General features: G+C 46.2%; 1 protein-coding gene across 2 annotated transcripts in view; it reads right to left on the bottom strand.

Moving 5' to 3' along the window:
* PHF19 (PHD finger protein 19) overlaps positions 1-13385 on the bottom strand; it is a 258042-nt gene that overhangs the window by 121037 nt on the left and 123620 nt on the right. For both annotated transcript variants that reach the window (XM_069609530.1, XM_069609531.1), the window contains exon 5: positions 6962-7062. In XM_069609530.1, the coding sequence (XP_069465631.1) occupies positions 6962-7062 (101 nt within the window). The remainder of the gene's footprint in view (positions 1-6961; positions 7063-13385) is intronic.

The raw sequence follows: 13385 nt of genomic DNA, 5'->3' as shown, positions 1-13385 counted from the left end.
CACAGTTCAGGATTGAGAGAGGTGCAGCATTCTATATATAATGCAGTTTAAAACATTTACAATTATATAATCGCGCAGAGTGGTCGTGTTACGCTTATGCACGCTTCCGGATACAGGGGAACAAAATGACAGCACGCCGCTTAGTGGCTGCAAAAGCACACCGCAGGATCAGCTTAAACAAGGTGCAGGGGAAGACAGACAGGCACAGTCCGAGGAAATATTGAAAAACGGGCATTGAAACTTCCTGGGAACAAGTAATTACCCCAAAGAGGAGGTGAGGCTCTGTATACTGACAGACACAGTCCCAAGCAATACTATCAAGCTGAAATTAGACCTGCTTAGCTACAAAGTAAAGCAGTAATTGAAGGGGGCAACCTAGGTAAACGGCATAAGGTCACTGCACACGGCACAGGCTTTAACATGAGCAGATACTCAGATGAAGACTCAGAAGGCCTGAGTGCCGGCGGGGGCCCCATGAGAGAAGAGAGGGGCATTATGGAAGATCTGGTGGCATTCTTTCATGGCATGGCGGAACTGAGGAAAGCGCGCAGGGGGAAAGGGGAAAGAAAAAAGAAAACCCATAGGGTTCGTAGCGCCCAGCCCCCACCGGGTTCACCACGGAAGAACAAAGGAGACAAAAGAATGGTAAGGTCACGAGCCAGTTATGACCAGGACAACTCAGAGGACACCTATGAAGACAACTGCATGAGCAGCGAACAGTCGGACGTGCAGAGCTCGCTATGATCACAAACATATTCCTCGAGTGATGGGTGAGAGCCCAGGGGCAAGAGAGGCAAACCTGCGAATGAAGAGCCTCAGGGCGACAAGTTCGTCCCAGATGCCTTGGTACACCCAAGGTCATCGGAATGGGACCCCCCAGAAAACATTACGGCCTACTTAAAAAAACGGCTCAGAGCCCCACAGAGTAAAAAGGCCAGGAGCAAGATGGGGGCAGAATGCCCCAGACCCAGAGTCCCAGACGGTGTAGCAGAGACACCAGGAATTGATGATCGGATGCTGACCTTCATGGGAAGGTATGGCAAGGACATCAAGAAGTGCATAGATCGTTCATGGAGGTCTTGCCAGGACAAATTACTGGACGCGGTCAGCCCGATCATGAGAATTTGGCAGATGGCAGAAGAGGCTAAGCAAAAGAAAAAACGACCCAGAGATACTTTCCGGCTGGGCTCAGAGGTCAATATGTCTTCTGGGAAACACGAATAGCCCCATAGCCACTGAGAGAAGAAGATCTATTTTGTTGAAAATAGATTCAAAGTTGTTGGAACTGGCGCCACCAGAAACGGCGGCAGTGGCCAAGGGAAAACTATTTGGTCACACATTCATCAAAGACATGGGAAGTTTACCAGCACTTATGCCTCAATGGACAAGTCACAGGCCTCCATCACGAAGATTTTTGGGCGTAGGTTTTTTGATAAGGCTGGCAGAGGCAAGGGCCGCTCAGCCAGCCGGTACCCATGTTACAGGTCCTTAGGTCATAGAACACACTGGAGAGAGCAGGAAGACCGACGGGCCAACCCCTTCTTTCCTTCCAGGGGAAGAGGCAGAGACAGTGGCTGGAGAGGCAGTGGCAGACAGCAGCAGCAAAACGGTGCAGGTGAGAAAAAAAGGGAGCGCTGGCAGAGACATTAAAAGCTGGGATACCTCCGGTGGGAGGGAGAGTAGCACTGCACACACAAAGATCGTTGGAAATATCCTCAGACCCATGGGTTCTGCAGACTGTTCAGGGTTTTGTCTGGGAATCCTGAGAACCAATACAGGAATTCCTGCGCAACCAGATAAGGATCAACAGAGAAGACGAAGTACTACTAGACAGAGAGGTAGAAAAGCTGAAAATAAAAAAGGCCATCAGCCCGGCCAGCGGAAACCAAACGGGATTTGTAAGCAACTTGTTCCTAATGAAGGGTAAACACAAGGTCAGGCCAGTTATCACCCTCAGAGCACTGAATTCATTCTTGGTGTACAGACACTTCAAGATGGAAGGAATTCACCTATTGAGGGACATTCTACAGAAAGGGGACTGGCTAGCGAGGATAGACCTCAGGGAGGCTTACCTGATAATATCTATTCATCAGAGTCAGAGGAGGCTCTTACAGTTTCTCTGGAAGGGACAGAAATGGGAATTTACAAGCTTACCTTTCAGACTAGCCTCAGCCCCTTGGTGCTTAACTAAGCTGATGAAGCCGGTGGTGGGGCACCTCAGGGAATAAGGAATCAGATTAATTATATACCTGGACGATATATACATTATGTGCCAGGACAGGGAAATGATGGTGGAACAGGTCAAGATAGCGACAGGTTTTCTGATCAACTGAGAGAAATCGGAATTAGCCCTTGCCCAGTCAATGGAATTCTTGGGGTTCATTCTGGAAACAGTGCAGGGCACCCTCAGTCCGCCCCTAGAGAAAGTGAACTCTCTCAAGAGAGAGATAAAGAACATGATGACAAGGGAAATGATTTCCCCGAGTGGGATAGCCAGACTGGTAGGCCAACTGTCATCCTCGATTCAAGCCATTTGTCCAGGCCCTCTGCATTACAGGGTGTTGGAGTGCTTGAAGATGGAACATATCAGGAAGGGAGTATTCTACAAACAGAGTGTGCCCATTTCTCAGGAAGCGAAGACAGAACTAGAGTAGTGGTATCACCACATGGAGGCTTGGAATGGCAGGGCGATATCTGGCTTCTCCCCGGACCTTATAATAGAGTCGGACGTCAGCCCTTGAGGCTGGAGAGCCAGGTGCGGCGATCAGTCGACCGGGGGGAGATGATCGAACGAGGAACTAGACCTCCATATCAACTGTCTCGAACTGTTAGCAGGATCCTTTGCAATCTGCTGCTGTACGCAAGATGAGCCATCCTGCTCAAGATGGACAACGTCTCAGCAGTCAGGTACATAAACCGACTGGGAGGGACGAGATTCAGATTGCTAGCGGAGATAGCCAAGGAACTTTGGCATTTATGTCTCCAGAGAGGAGTCAGCATAATGGTGGAGCAACTGTCGGATGATCAGAACCAGATTGCGGACTGGAACGCAAGACACTTGTGGGTCTCCAGCGATTGGCAGCTGGAGGAATCTATTTTCCAGGAGAGGTTAGGGAGGTAAGTGTCAAACAGACCTGTTCACTTCAAAGTTGAACAAGAAGCTCTCCAGGTATTTCTGCTGTATACCAGACTCAGAAGCGGTATCGACGGATGCCTTTCTCCAGGTCTGGGGACCAGCGTCAGAATACGCATTCCCGCCGTTTGTCATGATAGCACAAACTGTGGCACAGGTCAGGAGACAGGGAGCAACAGTGATTCTAGTGATACCCGATTGGAGGGGTCAAATTTGGTTTCCAGACCTGCTGCACATGGCTTACCACATTCCAATTCTACTGCCACACAGACAAGACATTGTGCTGGGCCCGACAGGAGAGCATCACCCACTGTTTCAATCAGGGAATCTGAATCTGATAGGCCGGGCGATTTCAGTAGATCCTGGGCCAAGTCAGGTCTTTTGGGAACAGCTCAGGAATTCATCAGAGAATCCTGGGCCCCGGGGCCTGGGAAGGCTTACAGAGTGGCATGGCTTAAATTGAGTAATTGATGCATGGAGAGGGAAGTGCATCCCATATGAACAGATGCGATTCACGTGGTGAATTCTTTGGCAGGTCAAGCGGCGAAGCCAAGGCATATAGAACAATTAATACTTACAGATAGGCGATATCGGCCGGTCATGATTATGTAGAGGGGAACCCCATCGGCGAAAACCCCTTGATTTGCAGATTACTGAAGGGAGTTAGATGTATGAGACCTCTGACTCCGAAATATTCCCGCCTCTGAGATGTGAGCTTGGTATTGACAATGTTCGAGTCATGGCCAGACAACGAACAATTATCTTGGAAAGAGCTCTGGCCAAAACTGACTACACAATTGTGTTTAATTTCCCGTAAGAGGGTGTCAGAGGTCAGGGCTTTGGAGGTGGACAGAAAGTCCTTTTCACCCACAGGGGTATATACTCTCAATAGAGAAGAGGAAGAAGATGGGTATTAGGACTGTAGAATATGTGGCTTTTCCATAAAGACCCAGGGTGTGCCTTGTTAGGTGCCTTTAGGCTTACGAGGTCATGGCAGAACAAGTCATGCCCATAGGGGAATCTCAACTGTTGATAGCGGTGAAGAAGCCTTTTAAGGCAGTGGAGTCGGCCATGTTAGCAAGATGGGTGAAATGGTGCATGGGCCAAGCGGCCATTGATTAGGTTAGTTTGGTGCTCACTCGACTAGAGGGGCCATGGCATCTATGGCCTTCAAGCTAGGAGCACGCCTGAAGGACAATTTGAAGGCGGTTGACTGGTCAAAAGAAACGACTTTTAAGAATGTTTATTTTGGAACAGTATATCAGGTGGCTTCGTTGAGCCACCGAGTCTTGACATAGAATACAGATTTTCAACACATTTGTTATAGAAAGTCATGATTCTATTAAGGACTCGGAGGTGAAGGATTATTCCATCCATTCTATCACTAGAGAGTGGCAGGAATGATGACATGATGTTTATCTATGCATTGTTGATGAAAATTGAGCATGTCACGTATTATGATATGGGATTGCCCACCCGTCCGGGAACAGTCGTTTCATTGATGTTATATGTGTTTTGATAGGTGCAGAGGTTAAACAAGCGGCTTCATGAGGAGTGATCAAGGTTGTTGGAAAGAAAGCAGATGCGTATCGGTTGGGGCGCAAGTTTCAGTTGTCAACCAGCTTCAGAAAGAGGAGGAATTAAGGAAGTCGACAGTGTTTATTGTGGACTGTAGAAACGGGACTGGACTAAGCGGATCACGTGGAAGAATAAACCTATGAAGCACAAACTACAATTTCACTCATGTTCTCATGGGTAGTTAATTGTCAGTTTGTTGTTCAATTTATTTTGTTGCTGGCTGCTCGAGAAGTAAAGAGTAGAACTGAGCATAATCCTTCGCCTCCGAGTCTTGACATAGAATCATGACCTTCTATAACGAATGTGTTGAAAATCTGTATTAATTTTTTATCCTAATTTTGTATAGGCATGTGTTATCTTCCAGAAAGAGCTAACTGCACGGCGGACTACTACCGCTTCCACAGTGCAGGCTCTTTCCGAGGGATTACACAAATTCACTACATGATGCAGTGCTAGGCACTGGATCCAAGCGACCCCGGGTTCCTGTTTCCAATGCTGCATCATGTCAGGAATCCTCTTTGTACACTGAATGAATTTTAAAGCACATTTGCCCCAAAATATGGATTAGAAAGTAGTTAAGCATAAGACGTTGAAATGTAGTATGTGTTAAGATTGAGTAATAGCATACTGGAAGTTTTATGCAAATTCTTGACTTCAAAGGGATTTGGCAGATGAGGAGAGATGGAAGAAAGTGGGTGGTGTACATAGGAGAGGGGCTAACAGAAGCGGAATGCCAGAGTAACAACACAAAAGAGGTCCACGGTGGAGAGGCCCAACAGGAAATCTCCAGAGTTCCCTGTAGGCCGGTCCACCCCAGCTTCTGAGGCTTCACAACTGGGAGTCATATTTTAAGCACCATGCAATCCATGAAAGTCATTAACTTCCTAGCTCCTATGTTTGGAAGTTTTTTGTTTTTTTTCTCAATTTAAAGGGCTTAAATGAAGTACTGCCAGCAGGTGGGCGTCAACTGGGCATAGAGAAAGGTTAGGGCAGTAGCGGTAGATCTGGTCTTGCAAATATGTGGGCGCTGTGTAATCCAGGCGTTGGTTTACAAGGAAGAGATCCCCGAAAGTGACTCTCAAACACAAGGGAAACCCAGGGACACTTCTCACGTGAGCGGGGATGGGATGGACACTTTTCTGGCTGAAGATAAGGTCGGCTGCAGCTTTTAGGTTTTTTTGGAACCAGAAAGACATAATCAACAGACCAGCTGTCTGACTACAAGATTTCGATGGTATTTAAAATGGAGAATCCAATCTGTTGTTTGAAACTTATGTGGCGGTTTATTCTAAAGCATTGGCTCTTTTATCAGGAGAAGTCCAGCCCTACAACCACCCGCACTGTGGTTACTGATGCTTCTATGGTATTAGCATAATATATCTAAAAACATTTGATCTAAAATATTTGAGCAAATTATTCTGACCTTTCTTTCGGTCAAATTTAATTTAATATATATATGGGGGTGGGTAAGGGTATAGATTAGGTTGAGGGGAAGTGAAGGCAGGGTTGCGGGGAGTCTCCTCTGCGTTATAGACCAAAAAAGGTCAAATAAATTAGATCAACTGTTATTAGGTCAAATGTTTTAGGTCATATAGACCCAAACCGCTTATATTACACTATAGCACAAAGCCTTGCTGGTCGCTTCCCAATCAGGTTATCACATCCTCAGCCATCCCTCCTTTATGGAATCTATGTATAGGATTTCTGTTACAAATGGTTAATCGAAATAAGAAATAGTATTAAATTGTAGTAATTTTGGTGTCAACTTAATCAATTCGACCAGAACCCTCCTCACACTGGCATGTGTTTTATCCCCACAATCCCCCCCACCGCCCGGCATCCATTTTAAGGGGGATCCGGGAGGTGAGCTCATGTGCCTTCTTCTTTGCTTTGCTTTTGGTTATAACTCTTTGCACCAAGCCCCACCATGGCAAAGCTCCAACGGAAAACCAGCCATACCCAGGCCTTTATCTGCTTATGACACCTGTTAGTTACTCAATACATTGGGCATGGTGGTGGACTCATTGGCCCTAGGTAACAGTGTTTGAGAGTATGTATTGGGATGCCAAGCTCCCTATTTATGCAGCCTGATATGTTGGTTTATCCTGGCCAAATCAAGACATTTTCACTGATTTAAAATAGTCAACTGTAGTAAAATGAGAACACTCCTAGGGTGACTTATTGCTGTCCCTGGCATTTCATGAATGTCCACATTCAACCTTGTGTGTTCTGGGAAGAAGGATCACTCACCCTCACCGCCAGCGCAAATATACATCTTCGACAGAACCACGGTGTGGACGCAGATTTGTTGCGGTTGCCCACCGTCGGGATGTGACACTGCTGGTGGTATCCTGCAAAAAGAGAAGCATCTCACTGAAAATAGTGGTGGGAAAGGGAACTATTGCCAATGGAAAATAGATGAAAGGATTAAAAGGTCGTCTGGGTAGCTCTTAACACCTCATGTCATCCTTACTCCCTAATGACCCGCACAGCACAAAAGGAACAATAAGCAATAAGAAATACAAATATAAATGTTCATTAATTATTAAATTGGTGGCAAGAGAGCAACTACTTAGCTTTCAGGAAAGCACTGAAGATGGCTATCTTTAAATAATTTAATGGATACTCCGGACAAATAAATAGCACCCAGTTGTCTCATTCACAATACGTCTGTCTTGGTCTAAATGTAAGCACCCTCATGCCTGTGGGTTACGGCGCAATATAAATAAAAAAAAGCAAACAAATAAATAAATAAGTATCTGTATCTGCCAGGCCATTTCTTTGAATTTCGGTTTGCACATAAGGTACAAGAAGCTGAATTCATAGTCAGATTCAAGACAGTAGAACATAAGGTGAATAAGATATCATTACAACTCAGGCGTTAAGGGTTAACGCCGTCGTTAACCCTTAACGCCTGATTCCGATTTTAACGGCTGCATTTAGCAGCCGTTAAAATCCATGGCGCTAAACCGCCTTGGTGCTAATTACGCCACCGTAATCTACGGTGGCGTAATTAGCACCTTCCCCACTCCCATTATGCCCTATGGGGCAAAAATGGGAATGGGGAAGGGTAAAATGGGAAATGGGGATTTACCGCCCCACTCACCTTGGAATGGGGCGGTAAATCCGCCATCCACCATGGTGCAAACGCAGTTTACACCATGGTGGTAAATTTGGCGTACTTACTGCCTGGGTCGTAATGACCCCCATTGCCTTGAGAAAGCGCCAGGAATGTGTGAAACATGTGTTGGCCATGTTTTGACAATTCTGATTGTAAATAAGTGATTCATATGAATGGACACTTGTGCAAAAACAGATCAGTCATTTTAAACAGTTCAAGGTGACATCCTTATTTTTGCATTGATTAAAACGACGGCACGGAAGCCGTGGAAGTAGCAAACCACATTGTGCCAATACCAAGACATATTTGCTACAAAATGTTGACCGCCTGTGAAATGTCCCTCATCTAGAAAGCATCGGGTCAAGCAGGGTCCCCCGAATACTACAGAATTTGTGGACCACAAGGGCTGCCCGTGACGCACCTCAACGCTTTACAATGAGAACAATTCAAAACAGGAATTCTTTGAACCATTGCAAGGTCGATCCCATGCCACTTCCAGTTGCTTGGATTCGGTTGGACGGATTTTTGAGTGTATACATAAACTAGTGGATGACTGATCTGTACGACTTTAAAGAAGCTGCACATGATGGTACAGCAGCAGCCTTTACTCCCAGAACTCAACTAATGATGAGAATGGTACTCCTACAACTGAGTTCTGGCGAGTGGTCACCTATTTCCACCAGGGCAGTTGGCATGTACACGGCTGGCTGTCCCCACCTTTTATTTTATGTAACCTTAGCACATCTCTTACTCAAATTTGGAACACTCTGTGTTCTATATAGATGTTACATCAAAGCGCAGCCTGAGCGATGGCATAAATCCAACATATTTGCCACATGTAGATATTGTTTTTCATGTGATGAAAGGAAACCTTGTGTGCTTCTTGAGAAGGCAAGTAAAATGGTGGACATCTACTTTCACAATATTTGACATTAGTGTCATGTTTGTGGAATGTCCAGTACCGCCTGGTGGATGTTATCATCATCCCAAGATTAACACCGTCAAAAGTTAAGAATGTTGTGTTACGGCAATACTATTTGTAGAGCACTCAAAAGCCACAAGTGCCTTCTGGGTGCTAGAGTTGCGCGGTAGATGAATAAGAAACTTGGAATTAAGAAGTTGCAATGTGGAATAGGATCTTAATTAAATTCTGGATGGACTCCTAAACAGCGAAGAAGTCACTCTTTTTTAAAGCCGGTGTTCTCTGCCAGCGACACTGGGACAGGAAACCTCCAGCATTTGACAGCTCTACATAACTTACTCTGCCACCGCCTCCTTGATCAATTATTGCACTCATATACTCACTTTCAAAGAGAGGGCAGAGAAGACAATAGCAGCCCTTGGATAACTGTGGGAGCTGGCATCCTCCACTGGATGAGGAGGGTATATAGGATCACAAGGGGGAGATCCCAAGAAGATCAGAACAGATCATCTATGGAAAGAGTGCAGCTAACAGTCATTTTGCTAGAGGAATCTCACTTCTGTGCTTCCGCGGGTAAAAAGGTTGCCCTTTTAAGGGATATAGAAACGGTTGACTGCAGTATACTTTCTGTACAAATTCTGCTATGCATTCTATTCACTCATACATTTTTGTCTGCTTTCTTTGTTATATATGGTTTTAGAAGTGTTTCGCTTATTTAAAAAAAAAGCATTGTTAAAGTGCTTACCCACTTATGCACTAAAGATGGTGGCAAGAAAACTCTGAAACCATGACAGAAACGAAATCCCTGTTGACAGCAAATAAGGCCAAATACAGGTAACATCGGTAAAGACCGAGGTTGCAATGCTTCTAAGATGTCTGGGGAAATTCTGAAGTTTAGGGCAAGTGAGGTGGCGATAGACCAGACTTTGAGTGGTCCTCAACGCAGGGGTCAATAAACACCTGGGAAAAACAACTGTAATGCACCAGTGAAGTTGGTCCTATGTGCCTCAGGTCTACATATGCCTATCTGTGGGATTCTGCCTGGAATAACCCCTTTCCTAGCACACCCCACTTGCCCCAGACACTCAATGGCTTCACCTCAGCAATTGCTCTTTTCGATAAATGCATGCTATTTTGCTTTATCCCACCTGCAGGCCTGTTCCCCGTATCCTCTTTTTGTCTAATTTTCTGCTTTTCAAGGGAGGTAGAGGGTGCTAACAAAGGGTAAGGGGCTTAGGGCAGGCGAATTGGCAGCAAGGAATCTACAAGCAACTAGGGGAGGAAGCAGTGGGGGTTCAGATCGCCAAGTATCAGGTCAGGTGGGGAGTGTGTGTGGACCTAGCTATTAGCGAGGAACCATTAATTGTAGAGGAGGACCTTGAGTTCCTTCCTGAAATGTAGAACCAAAGGGGTGAGTATTGTGTTGACAGGGAGTAGGTTCCAGAGTAGGAAGGGCGTAGACAGAGAAGGCCTTTCTTCTGGTTCTTTCCTTCTTGCACCGGCGGTGTTCAAGTCTGCACACGTCTTTACTTCGGGATGACTGCAGGCCTCTGGAGATGCTGAGCTTGTCAGAGAGGTACCTTGGGGACTTGAGGGCTCTTGCCATGCACATCTAATCAGTCTCCTCCTCTTCCACAATCAAGCCAAGGACCCTGCAACAGAGGTTCTTACCCACTTTAGTGATAGGAAACGAACGTTGCTGGGAGACGGGCGAAGCGAGGCTCCGGGGAGAAGGTAGGTATGCAGAAGAAAAAGTAAGTATGGTGCAACGGGTTGAGGGTTGGGGGATTCGGTACTGTGTGATCGATGTGATTGTTGTGATCACTGCGTGGCTCCGTTTTCAGATTCAGCATTTTGGTATTCGAAATAACGGGGCGGGCAGTGATCATGTAGATCCCGAGTAAATTTGGAGAAATGTTACACGGGGGAAATGTCACAGATCCGTACTAACCTGATCCATTGTACCACCTCTGCTCCAATCAACCTATCAAGGGCCACAGTGCACGCTCAACACCAAGAAGGAGGAGTTTACTGGACAGGGGGGCCCCAAAACCGGTGACACAAGCCTTGCAAGAACTTATTGCATTTATCGAAGAGCAGGGTGTAATTCTGAACAGAAATACTTACAAAGTAGCCCTTAACAGAGAGCAGAATAAGTCTTAGGGTACGGGACCTTTACATAAAGGCTTTCACAGTGAATTAGCTGCAGAACAATACGCGTTCCCTGAACTTAGAATGCAGGGGTGAAAAGTCCTCTTAACGTAAAGAAAGACAGATAGCAATAATGAAGAAAAAGATGAACCCAGCAGCCACGCCACAAGCCCATTAAAGAAAAGGGGAAAATCCCATACAGTTCATAGCCGACATCACCAGGAATATTTAAGAGAACTGGAATTGGTGTTCAGTTTGCGCTTGCTAGCCGCGTGCAGATAGATCTGCATTTTTACACTGCCAATTGTACATTGCATTAGATTTTAACAGCTACAGAAGCACTGCCCTTCAGCCAGCTCCGGTCCAGTTACCGGGTCAGTGTAGAAAGTACACCTCAGAGAATTGGACACTCTGGGCCTCATTACGACCCAGGCGGACTTCGCGGTGCTAAATGCACCGCGAAGCATGGCGGAAAGCCGCCGATAGCGCCATGGGGGTTGGCGGATTTACCGCCCCATTCCGACCTCGGCGGAGCGGTAAATCCCCAATCCCCATTCTGCCCTTCCCCATTCCCATTTTCGCCCCATAGGGTATAATGGGAGTGGGGAAGGAGTTAATTACGCCACCGTAAAATACGGTGGCGTAATTAACAACGAGGTCCCGTAGCGCCATGGTTTTCTCCGGCTGGTAAAACCAGGCGGAGAAAACCTCCATGGCGCTACGGGAACTCGTAGTATGGCGGAGAGGTACGCCATGCACTACGCTGGCGTAACACCCTCTCCGCCAGGGTCCTAATGAGGCCCTCTGTCCTAACTACCTCTCCTACCCCCATATCTAACCCACAAACCCTTCAATCTGTTACTGCCTTACACTTATATTCACAAGCCTCCCTACACAGTGTCGCCTTATGCCTGCCAGTACCTGGTGGCAATAAGGGTGTGTGGCTAATTAGCATAAGAGATGCGCAAAGCCAGAGGAAGTGATGCAAGGGGACATGAGTTAACAGCAAGGTAATGCCAGATCTTTTTTTTTTTTTTAATCAAATAAGGGGCTGGTACCTGGCCCCTTGGGTTACACTGACGTGATTGGCAGTAGAACGTGTTTACTCTCCTGCCACACAGTAGTAATCTGCATTGGAAGTAACCGCTGAGGAGGAAATGCTGCATTCCAATAGACCTATATTGTTGGTAAACTAGTGCCTGCTTTCCTCCCCTTGTACCACTCCTTGAGCCTTCACACTTATTAAAAAAAAATATGTTTCACCTGAAAGCAATGTTCTGAAAGTGATGGCTTTTAACTTGTTTCATTTGGAGTTCCTGCAATGTGCATGCAGTGTCATTTTCCCTTTATAAATGAAGGCCGGCGAGTACCAAAATCCAAAGTGATGTGAGGTTTATCGCTACTAGGACTAGCTGAACAACGTGCACCTGACATGTGCTGAGAGCTCTGAAATCTCTCCTGCTACTTTAAAGTTATGTTATTTTATTGTGATTTATACCATGCACTGCTGCCATTTTCATGGTCTCCCGGCGCTCTGGCGGATCTAAAAAGGAAGGAGGGGTGGGAGGGCATTAGTTAGTGGGATAGAGAGGGAAAACGCTATAGAGCTTTGATGTGCTGTTAGCTTCAGTTCGGAAAAAGTGGTCACTGTTGTCGTATCCGGCGTGGACACAGTTTACCCGGTGTGACAAGACTATCTAGTCACGCAGGATACAGCCAATAAGGCTTGTGCATGCTTGCGCATGAGCAAAGGAAGTCTACCGTGTTAGGCAGAAAGAGAAAGTAAAATAAGGGTTCAACAGTGCATTTCCCCGGCTCTGTGTCCCTCATTTTGGCGCTGCAGCGCGTTGGAGGCCTCGGATGGGACACACACACATTCTCATACACAGGGACAGGAAAACTGGCGAGGAGTATGGGATTTCAACACCTCCTCCTCACTTAAGAAAAAATAAGTAAGTCTTTCAATAACGTGCACTACTGAGGATGCTTGATTGCAGCAAGATGTTGGCGAATGAGGAGAGAGATGGTCAGAGGCGAGCAAGTGATGCATCTGATGACGAAGGGTCCAGTGCAGCTGCATTTCGTCTTCCAGGCCCTTTTGACATGGGTGATCAACAAGCCCTGGGACAGAGATGGGAGAAATGGCTACGAAGATTTGAGAATTACATGGACGCCTATGATAAAAAGGCTCCTGGTTGGTGACGACGTTGAAGACCTCATTCCCGCCTGATGAAGTCAAAAAGTATGAGGGGCTCAAGGAGGCACTATGTACATATTTTGACCATTCAGCTTCAACACAGTCTATCAAATGTCTGGTGAGTCCATGGACGCATTTGCGACTCGATTGTGTAAGCTGGTGGCTCATTGTACTTTCATAAATCCTCAAATGATGAAGCCATAAGGTTAAGGATTATCGGTGGGTATTTGTCGTCCACCTTCTGGAAGACATTATTCTGGGAATCGTTTCCCCTCACTACCAT

This window comes from Ambystoma mexicanum, chromosome 8, assembly GCF_040938575.1.
Source record: "Ambystoma mexicanum isolate Mex_15411 chromosome 8, UKY_AmexF1_1, whole genome shotgun sequence".
Classification (NCBI taxonomy): Eukaryota; Metazoa; Chordata; class Amphibia; order Caudata; family Ambystomatidae; genus Ambystoma; species Ambystoma mexicanum.
The sequence above is the reverse complement of the archived record's forward strand: the minus strand, read 5'-3'. Positions and strand labels throughout refer to the sequence as shown.